Below are 21,424 nucleotides of genomic sequence, written 5' to 3' on the forward strand. Positions count from 1 at the left end.
CGGGTATCGAAACCCGGTTTCTAGCGTTGTTTGTCCGCAGACATACCGCTGTGCCACTGGGGAGGGGGAGGGGGTGTATAGCAGTTAGAGAAAAAAAAAACAGCAAACGGAACGAACATATAGGCGTTGTTGACCACATTTCATGCCAGAAGACAACGTGAGACTGAAGAGGACACACGAATGTGTCCAAACAAGTTTCTCCGGTATCAAGACTTATGACAGTTTGTTCCGTTTACTGTGTTGTTGTTGTTGTTTTATCCTCTCACAGGCTGACGATCTAAACATCCACCTGAGAAGTATTAGAACTATTTGTAATAATCGATATATTAATCTATTGCTTTTGAGCGTTTGTAGAAGTACCTTGATGAGTTTTATTGCTGTCGCATTGGTTTCAAGTGATCGAGTGTACGTAGTATATTGTGGTATAAATGTTCCATTCAAGAACTGGGATTGTTTGTAAACCGATTAATTTTACTACTGTTGATTGCATTTAAATTGACCGGCTAAAAATGACAAATTTATTTCAAATCGGTTTATTCCTTTATTTACCGGCGGTTTTGCTTGGCAACTAACGTGTAAATTTCATAATGGTTTTACCCATTAGCGAAGCCCCCCAGAGGCACAGCGGTATGTCTGCGGACTTACAACGCTAGAATCAGTGTTTCGATACCCGTGGTGGGCAGAGCACAGATAGCCCATTGTGTAGCTTTGTACTTAATTACAAACAAACCATTAGCGAAAAACTAACTACAAATTACATATTTTTTAACAAACATTTATATTATGTCCATTGATTCAATTTTGAAATAACATATTTTCAGATCAAATTCTCTGCACTCACTGTAGAGGAAGGTTTAAGATCAATATATTTTTGTAAGCATTAGCATAGTATCACATCTTTCTCATTTTTATATCATATCTCCCCACAAGACAAGCATTGAGACTTAATGAATTGTTACAATGACCAAGTAAAATACACAAAATAAGAAATAAATAAATGATAACTATGAAACAATGAGGATATCTTTATTGTGGGTTTTACATTCACGTAGGGGGCAGATGGTTAGGGTGCTCGACTCGCAATCTGATCGTCGCGAGTTCGAATCCCCGTCACACCAAACATGCTCGCCCTTTCAGCCGTGGGGGCATTATAATGTGACGGTCAATGCGTTGGTAAAAGAGTAGCCCAAGAGTTGGCGGTGAGTGGCGATGACTAGCTGCCTTCCCTCTAGTCTTAAGCTGTTAAATTAGGGATGGGTAGCGCAGATAACCCTCGTGTAGCTTTGCGCGAAATTCATAACAAATCAAGCATTCACCTAGCATATCTCACACGTGGAGAAGCTAAGCACCATTTCGAATACGTTAGACAGGAATCTTGAGCTTGTGCTACAGTAAAAGAACCACATAAGACAGAGGAGACTTAAATAATGAAGAAAATCTCATGTGGAGATAGAATAACATAATTCAAGGTTCATTCTAATCCCTTACTCTGTGCTTGCCCAAAAGTCCATCAATGGACTTTACTTACTAATTACAAAATGTTTTTCTTATTCAAGGAGAAACCAGTTAGGGAAAAGATCAAATACTTGTTAACTTTCTTTATATTTATCAAAGTCAAAGCTCATTTCATTTTACCAGCGTATTCACTCCCTAACTCTACTTTCTTCCCTTCAGCTGGCATGTAAGGAAAATAATATATCCTTTGTAGAATTATTCAGTATACTTAGATTGTACACTTTAGATGATTAATGATAATCATATTACACTATATGATAAACATGAATTTAGAGACCCCTCTGTAAATACCTTATTCGTTTTGTTTTCTCCTATTTATTTTTTTCCTCAGTATACTAAGCTACGTTCTTTATGACCCAAATTAAATTTAAACTTGTGCATAACTCTTAAGCTGGTTATTTTTGTTTTATTCGTTTGTTTCGTCCCACGGTGGGACAGCGGTAAATCCACGGACTTTCAACGTTAAAATCCGGGGTTCGATTCTCTGTGGTATACGAAGCAGATAGCCCAATGTGACTTTGCTCTAAAGTAAACATATCAAATATATAATGAATATATTGTTTGTTTCAAAATTTTCACGCACAGCTACACGAAGGGCTATCTCCGCATAGCAGTTCTTAATTTTATACTGTTAGACTAAGTGAATGGAGCTAGTCACCGGCACCCTTCTCAACTGTTAGGCTAATCTTATCTGATTCGACAGTCACTGTAATAGCGCATCCACGGTCACAAAATGCAGAGAAAGTTTTTGCGACAACGAGTTGTAAACAATGGACCCTCGGATTCACAGTCTGAGCACGCAATTTGCCATACCTGACCAAAGCTTACATATCATAAAGATAATTATTTTCAAACTTAAAGTTAGCTGTGGCATTATTTGAACTAAACATATTGTTTTCTCATCGAGTTAACACGTCCCCCTTGAGTCATTAAATTCCACTAGTAACCCAGAAAGTACTACCTGAGATGTTGTGCAGTTATAAGAATATCACTCACTTGTCGAAACTGATATAGATTTAAGATCATTTTATGTATAGCATGTAAAATGTATCGTACGATTCATATCAAATTTACTACTTGCTTTGCATGGTAGTAGTAATGAGGAAGACGCGTTTGTTCTATGAACAAAATTTGAAATAAAGAAATTCATTTTTGCCTATTTTATTTCAATACGTGAATAAAACAAATTACGATATCACATAAAAATAAGATACTTGTTGCATTGGTTCATTTTCTTTACCAGTTATTGTAGTTTTCAAACAACAGGATTTCATGATTATGCCACATTTTAGCTGAGCAGTGTGTTTCAATTAGTCAGTAGTGTATAATTCTCCGAGTATAAATAAGTAATTTCAGAAGTAACCAATTTAACTTCAGATAAATGTTCCTTACAATAGCTACAAACTAATAACAGGAAGCTTTGTGTCAAATAATATTACCTTTCACATCAAACATCTGGTCTTTGTAACAAATCTTAAAGAAAATTATCCTAAAGTGAAAAATTAACCTTTTTGTAGTTTACGTTAGAAAGTAACATTAATTATGGGTAAAAGTAACGAATTTTAGTCAGGGAAATTTATTAAAATATTTAAACTTTCCATAGTAAGCGTAGTGAACTGAACTACACGGCTAACAATACAAAAAACCATTTTAAAAGCTGGATATCATTTACTACTTTAGTTTGCTAAGAATAGCTTATATCCCCAAAGGAACGCTTCTACATCGAATACCGGTGCCAAGCAGAGTTGAAGTCACGCCAACATTAAGAACAGCCACCAAATTCGTGATCTTAGGGATCCACACTAAACGCGTTTTGTTGAATATTTGAATATATTTTAGGAGCTTAAATCCTACGGTCATTTGTCTAATTACCAAAATAAAATCATCATTATCTCTGAACTGCAGATGTATTTACGGACTAATGTTTATATTTCTGCATAACAACGTAAGCCATATAATTTTAATTAAGGTTTTATGGAAGTAGCTAATGAAAATTGTATGTACATATATAAACCGTAAACTATATAGTAAAAGAAATAGGAATGTATCAGCTAATAAAATTTACATTCTTCCTATCTGAGTGGGTGGTAACTTTGGTTGAGATTATACTTTACATTCTATCATATAAAATGAATCTGTGACATTGAGAATTGAAGTGTGCTTAATTTTGGGGGGTCTAATATAAAATTGATGCACGATACGTTACCAGTATGGTTATCAGTAAAGTTACTTTTGTGCCAAAAACGTTTTAACTTCGAAAAGATTGCATATACGTATGTTAGAAGTTTATGGGTTATACACGTCGTGAAATCACGCGCTTATAACTGAACTTGCTCTTAAGTTTATTTTTATTGAATGTAACAGTTTAAAACATTTAAGCTTTTTAAGCATTCTCTAATTATGAATTATTAACAAACGAGGGGAGGATAGCTCCTAGGGTTGGAAATATAAAAATATATTTTTTTATCTGTGTGATTCTTAATAGATGAATGATTTCACACATGCGTATTTTGTCCCATTAACATATCCTGAAAAAAGTGAAATTTCTCGCCAATCTAACAAAACTATAGACAAAAGCCGTATTTATAAATGTATATTTGAGAGAACAGAAAAATCATTAGATAAAAAATTGTCGGTATTTGAACTTTAATGAGATTATTCAATGATGTTATAAGTACGAAAAAATGATTAATTAGAAGACATAAACCGTACATGTCTCGTTCATGCAATGTTTAACCTTGGTTAAGTCCCGAATATGATGAGAACATATACTCACCTAAACATGTATACTGAAAATTTATAGCTTCTTATAAATCATTTTATTGTGCTTATAATATTGTTGTACAATTTTTTTAAGGTTGAAATTAAATATGAATGATCAGCACTTGTGTATTATTTAATGATTTAATAAGTAATTAATATCAACGTTTTATATTTCCAGTATTTTAAAAACTTTATTTAAGCCGTTAACGGCTTCCACTTTAAAAACACACTCTACATGTACATTATTTCAAGAACGTTGACGCCTTCAATAAAGTTTTTAAAATTGTGTGAGATAAAGCATTGATTTGAATTATTTACTAACTTCCAAGGTTGAAATTAATTAGCACACGTGACGTTAAACAGCATTTAAGCCATTAATGATTATGAATTAGCCTATAGACGTGATACTGAAAGCTATCGTATATGTCCTCCACTAAATGTGACATATATCTGGTGTCAAAGTTCAACACTGCTATATTGTGTTTCTGTTAAGCTACGTGATCACAGATTGGATCAATGCCGGATGTAATCTTCTAACACGACACCAGCATGCTCATTCTGAAAACGTTAGAGATTAGATTAATTTCTAGAGCCGAGTAACAGTGGTTAGCGTACTGGATTGTGGAGCTCAGGTTCCATATTTCGTGTTCCGTTATCCCAAAAATAAAAATCGCGCTCAGCGCTTTAGGGCTGAGGATACATATATGACTGATAGTCAAATCTCACTCTTCAGCAACTTAAATGTTGGCAGTGCGTGGTGTTGACTAGCTGCCTTCCCTCTTGTCCGTCAGTTCAAAATTAGAGACAACTAGATCATATAACCCACTTGGAGACTTTGGCAAAATCCAACAAAACAATCACACATTAATTTCTAAATCTCGTTCTCCTCCAAATATCATTCCTTCAGGCAGTTCAGTGTCAACACTCTTATTTTTTTATGTTTTAGACTTAAGTTTCTGTAAATGCAGCGTATACTGGCAATTGTAAAACACATCTAATGCTTAGGATTGGAGCCCTGTTGTATGTCAGTATCTTTGCTAGAGCCTTTGTAGTATTAACAACATACGTACGAGGGGTATACAAAATTATATATGACAGAATTTAAAACGTCTTTGTCATCAAAGCACTACCCACCCAAATAGGAAGACCATAATTTCTATTTTCTCATACCTTCTTGTTTCCTTTACCATCATACGTACTTTTACTATGTAGTTAAAAGTTTGATGTATATTCCATTATCATTAACTTCCCGATCAAAGCAAGCTATCTCCACGTGCAGAAATATAAATTTTAGTTCGTAAATACATCTGCAGTTAAGAGATAATGATGATTTTATATTGGTTATTACGCAAATAGCCTTAGTACTTAAGCAGCTAAAATCTGTTATACATTAAATAAAACGCGTTTAGTGTGGATCGCTAAAATCGCGAATTTGATGGTTGTTCTTAATGTTGCCGTGTCTTCAACTCTGCTTGGCACGGTATTCTATGTAGAAGCGTTTCTTTGGGATATAAGTTATTCTTAGCAAACTAAAGTAGCTAATGATATTCATCTTTTAAAATGATTTGTTGTGTTGTTAGACGTGTAGTTCAGTTCACTACGCTTACAATAAAAACTATCCAATTTTTTAATATTTTAATAAATTCCTTTACTAACATTCTATACTTTTACCCATAAATTAATGTTAGATGTTAACGTACACTACAATTTTCCTGTAATATCTATACAGCAAAGTTGCAAATAATTATAAAATTAGGGGACATAAAAAGTTGAGTTTCACAATTATACATTTTGAGTTACAACACGAATCACTTCTATGCATTTTTAGGTTGAATATAACATTTAATTGGTTATTCCTTTTGCTTGGTGTACATTTTTCATTCCAGTTGTCTGTTTTAGTTAATTCTAGGCTATTTGTTCCATATGGTGAGCTTCTAAATTTAAATTACTAGATTAGTTACAAGTAACTTTAAAAACGGGGAGCATAAGAAAGTTACATTTTCACATAATACGGAAAAATGTGTTTTGGTGGACTATCACCTTACTAGTAAAATTTAAAAACAATTCTTAGATTCCCTAAAAGTAAATCTGAAGTCCAGACAAAAAATATGACAAAACTATTCATGAAATGTTCAGGAAGACCATAAAGTGTTATTATAAATGTTATAAAACATTCTTAAACGTGGAATTCTAAGAAAGATGTTAAAAACAAAATGTACGAAATATCTTCAGGTTAAAGTAGCTATTTCAGGTTTTAGACAATCAAAATTATATACGCAAATTCAACTATTGAAATATGGAATAAGAAAAAATAATACGGTAAAGCTTGCTTAATAAACACAAGAAATATGTGTGTGTGGGTCCACCGAAGAGAATCAAACCCCTGATTTTATGTTGTAAATCCATAGATTTACCGCTGTTCCATCGGGAGACCAATAGAAAAATAGCTTTGGGATTTTGAAAAAAAAACGAATAAAAGGGATATATAGTATATATTTAACAAACTGAATAATAAAACGAGAAATAATAAATAAAACGTATTTGACGAAATTATTTCACTTAAAAGGTGCTACTGTTGATTTCGTATTTGTTACCTTGATCAAGTAATCTTTAATCTTTCGACATACATTATAAATGTTGTGAAGAAACGAGTAATATTAACAGTTACTGTGTTTATAGAACAAACAATGAAAACAGGAGAAAACTTGATAAAAATCTTGTTTGCTCCCAGCTCTTTTAAGATTGGAAATAAAAGAAATTAAAAACTTTATTGATGATGAAATGTGGTATTCTCAATTTAATTGATTTCCATAACAAGTGTTAGGTAAATCCACTTTATAATGGAAGGATTAATTACCATTTCTCCTAGACTCGACACCTCTTTCATACAACCTTTTCTATCCATTGGAAGTTGGGAAAATGCCGTTCTTTCAATCAGAACTATTCTTTTCAACTTGCATAGTTCAAGTTAGAGCAATACACATATTAGCGAAAACAGAATAAAATATTATGGACACGACACCAAATTCCTCCTTTCTACCTACTCTGTGGTATTTTCAGGAATGATAGAAGTATTATGGTATCAATACACATGTGATCTTTTGCCAACTTTCCCTATGCAGTTAGTGTCTTTCCTACCTACTTTACATCAAGACATTTTGGAGGCCCCTTGTCAAATACTGTGTGATATCTTCAAGTTCGCACAATTATATAGCTTTTTTGCTATATGTTGCAAGCAACTGTCGCGAATGTGGAGAGATTCTTTTACAGACTGAAAATTATCAATAACTACACGATAAATTCAACGAGCCCAGAAAGACTGAAAGGATTTGGGTTATTGCGTTTTGAAGCTCTGGGTTTCGGAGCTGAATAGCAGGGATCTAATCAATGCGACACCATAAAATATTCCCCACATATTAAACTATGAGAGTGTTACAATAGTGACTGTCAATCCTTTAACGTGTGTGGTAGGATGCTGCTGAATCACTGCTTTCCTTCTGATCAATAGTTCAGAATTATTGGCGGCGGCATATACATAGTAGCTTTGCCATAAATACAAACTACAAACACAAGTGTATATTGAAGCTGCAAACTTCAAGAATTACGAAGGCAAAGGGGAATACAGCAACTGATGACTTCGCGCAGCTGAAAGTCTTTAGATGTAACTTCTGTTACGAATAACTTGGTGAATATTTTAAAACTTACTGTGCTGTAATCAAGACGTGCATATATTTGGACATGGATGGGTGGGTATTATTTTGTTTAGGCCTAAGTATCATAGCTATCTTTTTAGCAATCATCAACACCATATAAAATACTGTGTTATTAAATGTATATTACATTATTACGTCTTTAAATTATTGATACTGGGTCGTTTAATCGATGTCTTAATTATAATAGTCCTATTCAACAGTATTTTGAAAAAGATATTTCACTTTTATTGCATTCGTATCAGACCTTTGTACATTCTCAAGGTATGCCCCCCCCCCCCGGATTCTAGCGTTGTAAGTCCACAGACATACCGCTGTGCCACTTTTCGATACCCGTGGTGGCAGAGCACAGATAGCCCATTATGTAGCTTTGTGCTTAATTACATACAAACAGTCTCAAGGTATGTAATTGTTCTGTAAACGTTTCATTAATTTCCATCAAATACAATTCATTAGCAACTATATATTGAATGGAGATTCTGTTTACAAAATAACACATTTTACTAAATTGGACGCAATCAACATCTCATAAAATTGACTAGATTGTTTATTTTATTGATTTCATTTCGCCTTGAGCAGTAGTTCACATTAATATTCTATTTTTGTTTTGTTGTGTTGTTGTTTCTTTTGTTGAGGTCTTTCAAGATATCTATTCACCTCACATAACCCACTGTACATGCACCAACATCAAATTTCTTTAGCCTACAGAGAACAGAAAAACGGTGAGAAGCAATAAGAAGAAAAGTTTGTTTTATTTTATTTATGCATAGAGCCTCCCCCCCCCCCAGTGGTACAGCGGTATGTCTGCGGACTTACAATGCTAGAAATCGGGTTTCGATACTCGTGGTGGGCAAAGCACAGATAGCCCATTGTGTAGCTTTGTGCTTAACTACAAACAAACATTTAGATTCTGCTCTTAATTCTTATATGAATTATATTTCTGCATTTTATTGTTCACTTTTATTGTTCATTATTCATATTTTATTGTTTAAGCACATTAATGGAATGCATTTTAGGTTCAACCAACCCCTGATGCTGGAGATTCGGTCTTTTCTGGCCACGGATCTCTTTCGAGAGACTTGTGGACAGGTCACGGCTACGAGCCAGCACCAGACGACGATATTGTCGGTTACGACACTTTCCCGACAGAAAGTAAGTGTAGTTTTTACTTTAAATCTTTGTTTCCAGACTCAACTAAAAACACAAACAAGTTATATAGTTATTTCAACTATAAGTTTGAAATCTGAAATATATATATATTATTTCAATACTTTAGAAACGTCTTGTGCGTTTCACGTATGAATCCAAATTTTTGATACAGTGTGTGCATTTGATATTATGACACTACAAATTCAACTACAATTAATAGAATCAAGACGAACTAATTGGAACTGATTTCTGTTCAAAATATGAAGAAAGATGACTAATTACTTTGGATTTTCCAGTCAGCTTCTTACCAACTACCAATTCAGAGTAGAGATACGGAAATAAACTAACAAGCAGTCAATAGATCAATTCACTTTGCATAGTTTGTAAGGAAACTTTCGGGTGGTAACCGCAGAACGATGAAACTAGACTTTTCTCACGATGATAACAGTAGGTGTCGCTGGATGCTTTTTTTTTTTGTCTTACACAGTGTTAAAAGTACCTCTTTTATACTGTAATTGTCATTCGAAGCAGGTTTAGGTTTTCAAACGGCAAGGTTAGAGGTAGTTTCTCGGTATTGTATTTGTGAATGGGAATAGGTTTTCGTCCTACAAGTTATCTAGTAACTTATCAATACATTAATTATTATAAAGGGTAGCTTTTAGTCTTACATTTGGCAATAGTAGCGTCACTATACTGTAATTGTCATTGAGAGCAGACTAAAAAAATTATTAGTTTTCGGGTAGTTCTTATTGTCAAGGGAGCAGGTTTAAGTCATGGCAGGTTAAGATTAAGAATTTAGCGTTCCTGTATTGAAAGTAGATGTTAGTTTTGGCAAGATTTGGAAGTAGCTTTTTATTACTGTGATTGGACGTTGTTATACAAAAGTGACCACAGATCATAAATTTGAGTAAGTGACCAAAACGTTTCACTTTTAAAACCAAAAATCAAATGTATATTTCAGTTTTAATCAATGGAGATCAATGTGTTAGTAAATATTATTTACATAACAGTAAACTATTCATCATTTTTAAAAAAATGACTTACTTCATTTTTGCTTCACCCAGATTTCCCATTAACGCTATTTTTTAAAAGAAATCAAGAAGCATGATAACAAACAGATCGAAATTCCAATACGTTCTTATAGCTTTATTTTACAAAACAACAACTCTCGAAACAAGTTTTTTTTTTCTAATCATTTGTGCTTATTGTTGTAGCACTCGAGGTAAAGGGATTAGGGTTAGTTTTCCTCAATACAAAAAATCCAGCTCTGTATCAAAGCCGTCCACGTCATCGATGATTTTCTCATCTTGAAGGATCATATTTATATGAGCTACTGTAATGTATGCACTAACTGTTGGTTGCTACACAAGTGCAGTGACATTTGTGCTCTTTACCTTATGAATGTGTAGAAATTAATTTTAAGCATTTGCATTGTGAGTTGCTATTTACAAAGCAGAAGGTAGAACTATTTTTGCGCTTTTTCTTAGCCATTTATGACCTTACTTACCTCTTGCTGGAATGAGTTATGGGATTTTTTTTCAGTCACCGATCAGTATTAATTTGTAGACCCAAATCAATGGTACGTTCCAAAATATAATCATATTTTTCAAACGGTAAAATGTGCTATGTGCAAAATTGAGTGTAAAAAAAAAAGTGCTATGTGCACATTAATGTTACATAACACCCTTTTGCTCCAGAATAGTGAACAAATGAGGTTCGTAATGAGATACGAAATGTATATCTACATGTACATGTAAGTACAGAACATTCAGCACATTACCTATATCATTTTCAAAAAGCTGTTCCGCAAAATGATATAACCCACATAGGTCATTTTTGAATAACCAAAACCCTTTATAGCACGAGTGTGGGTTGGAACTTTTCAATCTATAGGAGCAATCCAAAAGGATTGGGCTTAGATCATCTTTAGCAAGAAAGACTAGTATTTGTCTAGTCTAGAAAATATGATATACTGATTTGGGGATTTTGTGGGTTACGTTATTTATGCATAACAACGTCCAGTTGTCGCTGAAAGCAGGTTTTAGTCTTATTCAAGACACAAGGATAAACTTAGTTCAATAGTTCTTGTCATCATTCAGAGGAAGTACCTAGACTCACTCAAGATTAAAAGTTCTTATTCAAGACATTAGGTTAAACTTAGTTCAATAGTTTTTATCGTCATTCAGAGGAGGACCTAGACTCACTTCATATTAAAAGTAACTTCTCGGCACTTTTTTTATGCCAAATTAGAGCATGTTTGGTTTGTAGGTAAGGCTAAATTATATTTAATACATACAGACTTTGTTTTCTATCATACCGCCGACACGACGCTGCTTAATCTTTTGCTATGTTATGTGGCTGCTGTCTCCAGAGTTTTAAGGCTTGAAGTTTCATTAAGTGTAACCATTGACACCAGGAAGTTTGAATCTTGTGTAAAGTATTTTGATTGCTGTCACAATATCGTTCAAGCTAGTCATGTTATTCAGCTATAACTTGTCACCAAAACTCATGTTTTATGACTGCTGTCACTAGACCGTTAAAATAGTTATTTTATTAATAGTGATCGTTATCACATGACCCGTTAAAATAGTTATTTTATTAACTGTGATCGTTATCACTAGACCGTTAAAATAGTTATTTTATTAATAGTGATCGTTATCACATGACCCGTTAAAATAGTTCTTTCATTAACTGTGATCGTTATCACTAGACCGTTAAAGTTATTTTATTAACTGTGATCGTTATCACGTGACCGTTAAAATAGTTATTTTATTAACTGTCATAGTTATCACAGAACCGTTAAAGAGATAGAATGAATTGCAATATTGGTGATTTTTATTTAAATATTGTATTATTAGGAACCCCGTAACCAACAAAGTAATAGTTCCACAACCAATTTGGCACGTAACTAGTTTAACAAAATCTATTTGAAAAGTCGATTTGTGAAGGTAATTCTAGGATTAAGCTAATCGTTTTTATTATATGTATCATCTGTGGATAGGCCATCGAAACTAATAACTGTCCTCACTTTAACCAAACCACTGAAGATAAACTCGCAGTATTAAATACAAGCATTGTGGCCAACCTTTAGAACCAAACGTTTCAGGTCTATCGTTATTGCCTTTACCAATTCAATAAAGTTAGAGTAAGCTATTCAACTGCAATCGGACTGTTGAAGTTAAGAGTTTCTTGAATGATTAATTGTGGCTGCTGCTGTCAGAACGCTTAAGATAAACGCATTTGCTTAAGTGTAACCTTTATGAATAGTGTGCTAAAACTAAAACTTTTCAAGTTAGATTTATTTGAAATATATTTCATTGTGCTTGTGATAATATCCAGGCTATACTGCAATCAATAAATATAAAATATTCTAGAAAAAAAAAAGATTGATTTATTAAAATGTAAATTCTTCTAACAGTCAAACATTAGCTACAATTGAACATTAAAAGTATTTTTAATGGTAACTTATTAGTTATTCTGATTTTATAAGTGAGCTAGATCCACCTATTTCAGAGAAAATATATTCATCCTCAAGCTTCTATGAAGATTCGAGCGGAAGCTATCCGACAGTCGAGGAACAAGTCGGACTTTGCCGAAAGATAGCCGACTCTCTCTCGACTGACACGAACCAGAAATCACGTAGTGCTAAGTTGTTTAATCGACGAGTCGAGAATTCAAACAAATGGGTGCGTGGAGGTATGTTATCTTTATCCCATGAAATGGAATACGTATTTCGTTGGACATCTTGGACAGAGAAAATAATAATAGTATCTTTTGAAATATCAGATGCTTTAAAGAAACAGTTTTAACCAACCGAGGAATATTCTCTTTTGTAACCTTCCAAAGTAATAATTATCATACCAAGCACTAAACATGATAATAAATTTTTAAAAAAATGGAATTCTAGTATACACATACACACAAGTTATTTATTTTACAATTGAAAGCAATGCATCATTTATCATCGCTTTTTTTTATTATTTTGTAGTATATATCTTCGTGAGAATGAAACACTAATAACAACTTTCTAGAAGTACTACATCTATACGTGTTTGCACGCGGATGTCTCGTGTTTCGTGTGCAGTTTATGGATGAGGCTTACCGGCGCCGTAAGCTCTAAATCCATGTATGGAGAACAACGAGAATTTGTTTGCTAATAGTCAAATTATTTTGTCTGAACTCATGTAACACGATTTGTTTCTTGACGATCCAACATCTGTTATCATTTGACTTAATAACTGTATTCTATATTAACCGAATATCTCACGTTTTAACGAGTGTATATATATATAACATTAACAAAAGATAATTGAAAACATAATTTCAATTGTTCTATTTTAACCGTTTCCACTCCAGTTATCTTGTGTTGTATACGAGGACGAATTACGACATCAAGTTAAAAAAAACAAAAAAACAATCTGTATAATTTCTATGTCCTCAAATCGCTTCCTCAACAAAAATATAAGTATATAATATAAGTTTGATGTATATTTTATTAACATTTGTTTTGATAAAGTAATAAAAAAACGAACTGCTTAATGCAATTTTGATTTTGTGCCTCTCCCCCGATTATAATTTTTATCTTGGTGGTAGAAATATTTCCGTAACACAATTTAACACTCAATACGTTCTTTAGACACTTTTCCGAAGATAAAATATTTTGGTTCGTATACTTTTGTTTGTTTTAGCGTAAAACTACACGTCAGGCAATCTGCGCTCTGTCCACCACGGGGAATAGAAATTCTGATTTTAGCGTTATTAGTTCGCTGACTGGGTGACATCTTGTAAACATCGTGAATTTTGTTTTTGTATCCTTACACCAATTTTTGGCCAACACTCTCAACAACATAATTTTATTATCGCTTCACGTTTCCCCGTAAATTGTCACTCCATTAACAGCACAAATATATCTGTTTGTTTGTTTGTTTTTGAATTTCGCGCAAAGCTACACGAGGGCTATCTGCGCTAGCCGTCCCTAATTTAGCAGTGTAAGACTAGATGGAAGGCAGCTAGTCATCACCACCCACCGCCAACTCTTGGGCTACTCTTTTACCAACGAACAGTGGGATTGACCTTCACATAATAACGCCCCCACGGCTGAAAGGGCGAGCATATTTGGTGTGACGGGGATACGAACCCACGACCCTCAGATTGCGAGTCGAGCGCCCTAACCACCTATCCATGCCAGGCCATTGAAAGAAGTAGAAAGCACGTCAACTTATTGCGAAGTCGGTCTAAAAGACTAGCAGGTATTCCACAATGCAACATTGATTATGTCACCAATTATTCTTATTATGCACATTCAAGGGAGATAAATCTCAGCTTATACTAATTGTAAAAGTGTATTTATCATTTTTCAAGTTGAGTTCGAACCAAAGCCAAAGTGAATGATAGTATACCAATAGGTCAAGAAAGTATAAATATTTACAGAGTGATCATTATGGTATGTAAATTACCTTTATGTAAGAATACACTCGAATAGCCATATATATATTCTTTTGTATAGCAACGACCTCGTGACTCTTTATCTTAGGGCTTTCCTAGGTTCAAATCTTAAATTTTAAATGCAAAATAAAAACGTCGTAATTTCTAGCAATCACCTTATACCATATGAAGATACCATACCAATCATGCCCACACTACAAAGGAAAGCTTTTAAATGTTTTAGTTTATATGTTTTGGTTATTAGAGGGCGTTCTTATATAATGTTGGCTTGTCATATGGAAGCAGAGTTAATTAGTTAGATATGACACTGAATGAGTTAAAGAAAATTAATTCAACTGGTGAGCTAGTTAGCTGGTTAATGAGTAAGTTAATATGCTACTGTATAATCAGTAGATTATGGAGTGTAGTAGTCTGCCAGTTTTAAGTTGTGTCATAGATACGAGAGAAAACTTAAAAGTGTTATTACTTACATGCTCCACATAAAATAATATATTCATTGTCACGTGTTCAATTCATACGTGTGATAGTTGATAAGGATATGTGATAGAGGCTAAAGCAAAAAAATAAAATGTGCCTCTTTAAATTAAGTTTTTCTGTTTAATTCATTAAAGTTACAGTAAACAGCTAAAAGCACCATTCAGAAACTATAGAGTCAACATACTAAATAGTATGGAAAAATCAACTCTCCTTGACGACAGGTTTGTGGTATGTTCAGGTAAAACTGATTTCCTTTAGAATGATGGGATAGGTCCATAGAATAACAAGAGATTGAACAAGACATTTATATTGAAGTAATTCTGTGTTTCTATGAATACCCGAGTTCGTAATGTGACGGATTTGTTGTTGTATATTTATTTTCATATCGACATTTGTTTAGATTAAATTTATATTTAGACATACATAGCTTATAGTGTTAAATATGTATTGCGAAACTTTCGCCTTTTCTCCAAAGTTGTAGAAGATTCTCGAGAGTAAGAATCAACAATATATGTGTGTACGTAAACGCTTGTGTTAGCTTCAGTATTGTTACATGAAACTGAAATTTCTAGAATCTCTCCACACACCTATAAGTATAACCAACGCGACGCGCCAAAACAGAGTATCTAATATGAGTTTGCTATAATTAGTGTGCTATAAACTTCGGAAGCTATAAATGTGATTCTTATAACGCTTATTAATCGGAAAACTTAAGATATTTGACCAGGAGCATTTACAAAGTTCGAACATTACAAATCATTTAACGTCAGTGGATTCTCATCGGACATTAGTACTTTCATGAAAACATTATATAACTTCATCGTAGAAAACTCGGCGTGTCTGGCTGCTGAATAAGGAAGGACAAAGCTAGCAAGCCCCCTCCACCCGACCACCATTAAGCGAATCGTACCTACGTCAACTCGTAATTAACTCGCTCATCGTGAACCTTCGATAAGATATCGAAGAAGTTCCAGACTAGAAAGAAGACTTTACATTGCTTGTAAGTTTGTAAAATTTTTATATATAAATCATTGTGTGTATTAACTATTTGTAATAATTGTTATTGTAAATTGTATTGTTGTTTGTATATTAAAACATACTTGTGTTAAAAAAAGAAAACTGTGTGTATCAATCTTGTTGGCAAATATCATAAACTGACTATATATCGGCTTTTACTTAGGTGCTAAATCCAAAGTACCAAACCATTTAAACCTAATATATTTTACATCACAGGTAAGGACCAATTGATCCAGAGTGACTAGTGCTACCTAAATGATTAGTCATTTTCATTCAAGCATAGGGAGGCTGCAAACTTGAGATACCACCTGATTTATCATTGGAAGATACTGCTGTCTACCTATTGTACAACTTGCAGTATTATAATCATGGCTTACAATAGTAGAACAGGTGTAACCTCAATAGAATGACAAGGGAAGAACGGCAGCTAGATTATAGTCTATTTATTGATTTTTTTACCATATGATATGTAAAAGCAATACATACATAGAAATAATTGATAAATTTAGAATAAAACTATATTTTAACATTTACACAGAAAACACATAAGATGCTTGTATAACACGCTTTTCCTCTCTCTCTTACTTTAAGCTTGTTCTCATACCGACAGTTAATACTAGCTTTAAAACCAATAAATCCATATACGTGCATAGTGTATGGGGTATGGTAGCTTTCTCCCTCGTCCATGTAAACGTTTGTACAAACACAAACCTAGAATGCATATTAAACATTACAACTGAAATCCTTAAACAAATGTAATTAAGACAACAATTGTAAAAATGCTCTTTAACACAGAATATGTTACAATAATAATTCTATTCTAAGGTGTTCACTCTGTCTAATTTTTTTTTTGTATCTGCCCTAACGCGATAGTATGTGTCGCCTGTGAATGATTAGAAATGTTTTTTGTACCGTTTCTTGTTTCAGACGTTATTTTTATAATCCTTCTTGGCTTAGCAAATCATCTTTTTATGCTCCTCCAACTCTTGAATTAAGAAGTCAGTCTTGATTTGTCTAAACAGCAGTTAATCTTGTTCTGTTTGCTGAAAGCGTTGACTTTGTTGTTAATTACTTAAGCTACCTGTTTCATCTGTTAAGTAGTTCGTTATAGCATAATTCGTCTTCAAAGCAAAATAATATACAGACCTTCGTCGTTTCCATAGGGAGTATACCGACAATTACTTGAGCTCAAACTGAGTGTTGGATAGCAAGAACCAGATTGCCTACTATGTGGATTAGCAGCTCAACAACATGTACAAGCGTTAGGTGAAGTAATAGAATTAAAGCGATTATGTATATAATTATTATACATACATATATATATGAATTCATTCAATAGAAATTTAAATGTTGAAGTTAAAAAACGAGTATTTATACATAACTCTACATAGAACTGATATTCAAGAAGAATAGTTGAGAGATTTCTTGTACTACTGATTGACACCTAGGAACTTAAAGTTTAGGGGAAGCAGCGTGGCTTCGTGATTTGGACTTGCAGTCAGATGGTTGCTAATTCGAAGCTGGCTTGCTTCATGTTGTGTTCTAGAGCAAGACACTTTACCCCAATTGTTTCAGTCTATTCAGCAGAATGTGTCAACGTTTGCATCTACTTATATCAGTTAAGTCGGAGTTCAGTACTGCATTTTACGTGACATCTCGAAATGGAACATAACTATTGGGCTACTCTACTCGAATACTACTCTAATCACTACTCTTATAATGCACCTACGGCTCCGAAGGGCGAAGTGCGATTTTGAGGTGGTGTGGCGAGAACCGTGCTAATAACTTTATCATGCCCGGTTCCTGACTAACATGCACTGGTTAATCAGTTTGTTTTCACCGATATTAACGATTTAAAGTAAAGTAGGATAAAAAAAGTTTGGCAAATCATACTAAAAAAATACACTCGCGCTTTTGAAAAGTGGACCCATCTATTTTCTTCTTTCCGGAAAAAACTAGTTCCTGCCGTCATAAACGCTAGAGTTTCATCGGGTATTTTAAATATCATTTACAAAGTGATGATATATATATAATATACAGTGCCTTGCAAAAGTATTCATCCCCTACCAATTGTGTCACATTTTGATGAAATACAAATAATGTAATTTTTTTTTATCGAACTTGCTTTTATTAAAAAACTCTAATGATCAAACCTAACACTGCTATATGTGAAGGAGGTTAATTGTCAGCAAAACTTGCAAAGAAAATATATAAATTCAAATTTGCTGATTGCATAAGTATTCAGTCCCCTAAGTCAGTACTTGGTGGAAGCAACTTTGGCAGCAATTCTGCTGTGAGTCTTTTTGAATGGGTCTCTACCAGCTTTACACAATGGGATGGAGTAATGTTTTCCCTTTCTCCTGTTAAAATTGCTCCAATTCTGATAAGTTCGTTGATGGACTACAATCTTCAAGTCTCGCCATACATTTTCTATTGGATTCAACTCAGGACTTGGACTGGGCCACTTCAGGACATTCACCTTCTTCTTTTGAAATCACTCTAGTGTGGCTTTGGCTTTGTGCTTCAGGTCATTGTTCCGCTGAACTGTAAATTTTCGACCCAGTTTTATATTCTTGGCTGACTCAAGGGTTTTTCTTTAGGATTCGCCTGTACTTTGCATCACCCATCTTCCCCTCAGTCCTGACAAGCTTCCCAGTCTCTGGTAATGAGAAGCATCCCTATAACATAATGCTGTCACCACAGTGCTTGACAGTTGGGATGGTGTTGACTGGGTGATGTGCTGTGTTGGGCTTGCGTCAGACTTAACGCTTTGAATTTAGACCAAAAAGCTCCATTTTTGTCTCATCTGACCACGAGACCTTCTACAACATGTCTGCCGTGTTATTTACATGCTTTGTCACAAACTCCATACGAGATTTAAGATGATTATTTTTTTTCAGTAATGGCTTCTTTTTTTGCTACTCGCCCATGCAGGCAAACTTTGTGTAGGGACCAAGATATTGTCGATGTATGAACATTGACTTCCATCTCAGACATGGAACATTGCAAATCTTTCAAAGTCACTGTTGGCTTCACAGTGACATCCCTAACCAGTCTCCTGCTTGCCCGACTGCTTAGTTTGGAAGGGCGTTCTGATGTGGGTAGTGACTGGGTGGTATGAAGCACATTCCACTTCTTAATGATGGACTTCACCGTATTCAAAGAGATAATCAGTGACTTTGAAATTTTCTTGTAACCTTCTCCTGCTCTGTGCTTCTCTTCCACTTTATCCCTGACTTATTTGGAAAGCTCCTTGGTCTTCATGGTTGATTTTTCGTATCACTATGTGAGTGATGGCTTCAACAGATGCATTTATTCTGAAGTCATGTTAAACCACTTTGATTACACACAAACTGAGACAATTACATTAATTTTGTGACCTTTCAAACTAATCTTTTGGACCTGATCTGACATGTGGTTGCTGTATGTTAATCTATTTGAAAATCTAACTTACTTAAATAATATTAACTTTTTTTAGCTTTCTCAGTTTGGAGTAGATTGTGTATTTTCTAAATACAGAATCACGTTTGAAAGTTTCATGATTGCAAGCTCATACGGCAACAAAATGTGATAACTTTGCAGGGGAGAGAATACTCTTGCAAAACACTGTATTCTAGAATTGATGAGCTATTCAATTCTGAAGCTTTGTAAATTTTGAATAATGGGAAAATGTTTGTACTTTATGTGATGAGGTTTATTAAAGACAGAAAAGTTCGGTATGCTTATCTTTTTACATAGTGGATCAATAACACCTATGTATTTATGATACTTTCACTCGAAAGTGCTTTTCTAAGTTTTTATGCCAACTTTTTGAAATAGTAATTGGAAAAACAGTTTGTAATAAACATACTTTATGGGATTGATGGTTTCCAGACTACAGTTTAAAATGTTGATTGATTATACTAGAAATAAAATAGAAAGTGGATACTATTAATCTTGATATTTACTGTATCACATATAACGATTATTTCTTATTATCACCATAGAGCGAAAATTCGAAACGATTTGATGCAATTTTTAATTCTAATGCATATGACAGAAAATGTAGTTGAAGCAATTACATAGATAATTATCTCACAGTGAATTATTCATAAGTAAAACAACACGTGTCATAGATTTTTTGAAGCACACCATATGACGTAAGCGACTATTGAGGAAATTTATGGCGTTAAAAGACAACAACAACACGGTAATTAATGATATACAGTTATACTTTGAACACAAATTCATCATTGGTACATAAACTTTGTGGATTAAACTTCAAATTGAGTTTTCTTTATACTAGGATGAACTGTGTTCATAACAGCTTACATAACGATTTGTAATTAAATGGCATTCAGACATGAACAACAACAACAAGTTACTTAATGACGAATTCAGGTTAGTTTTAAAATAAAAATGCATTTGACGAAGCGAAGATTTAAGTGTATGGCATTACCAATTTCGTTACATCCTTAATGTATATAGATATAAGTATTGTGGAAAGATAATAGTGTGAATATAGCACGCAGCATAAATGATATGATTAGTTCCACATAAACACTGAAACTTCGTATCCGTACAGATATATACATATCGCATAGCATAACTGGTGTCATCATGCTCCAATTCAAATTGTAGGAAGCATGTGTTATTGTAGAATCTTATTTTACGTTGTTCACTTTCGATCGTGTTTGTATATATATATATACATATTTGCATTGAAGAGAAAACTTAGTTCACCATAAACATTTTTTTTGGAAAAATATGTATTATTTATTGGTTGAATACCAAATGTTTATATAAAGATTTTGATTGAAAGTAAAAATACATGTAGTACACCCAGTTACCAACAAGATGAAGAAAAGTAAGAACATTCTATTTGGTATATTTCGTGTTTATGTGTCTTTGTTTGTTATTCTCGTTTTAGTGTGAATATTTCAATGAAATATAGAACTCAATGGACAGTAAAAGTGGTTCTAGCTGAGTACATTTTATTACCATTCACTCAGGGAACTAGTGAATCTTACTTAAGCCCCAGGCATACTCTAAACTTTAAAACACGCTTATTGTTATAAAGTGCCTCGCGATTCACCCCCCCTCCCTGCAAAGCTTGTAATCGTGAAACTCTCAAATGATACTTTATATTTAGAATTTACACAGTCTACTCCAAGCTAAAAAAAGTTGATATTATTTAAGTAAGTTGGATTTTCAACTAAATTAGAATATGGCAGCCATAAGTCAGTTCAAGTGCAAAAGATTAGTTTGAAAGGTCACAAAATTAATGTAATTGTCTCAGTTTGTGTGTAATTAAAGTGGTGTAACATGACTTCAGAAAAAATGCAGCTGTTGAAGCCAACGCTCACATA

General features: G+C 33.7%; 1 protein-coding gene across 1 annotated transcript in view; it reads left to right on the plus strand.

Moving 5' to 3' along the window:
* Nucleotides 1-21,424, plus strand: part of LOC106470759 — a 35,420-nt gene that overhangs the window by 7,457 nt on the left and 6,539 nt on the right. The window contains exons 4-5 of the mRNA XM_013931329.2: nt 9,005-9,140; nt 12,651-12,833. Coding sequence (XP_013786783.1) covers nt 9,005-9,140; nt 12,651-12,833 — 319 coding nt within the window. The remainder of the gene's footprint in view (nt 1-9,004; nt 9,141-12,650; nt 12,834-21,424) is intronic.

The sequence above is a fragment of the Limulus polyphemus genome, unplaced genomic scaffold (assembly GCF_000517525.1).
Source record: "Limulus polyphemus unplaced genomic scaffold, Limulus_polyphemus-2.1.2 Scaffold107, whole genome shotgun sequence".
Taxonomy (NCBI): domain Eukaryota; kingdom Metazoa; phylum Arthropoda; class Merostomata; order Xiphosura; family Limulidae; genus Limulus; species Limulus polyphemus.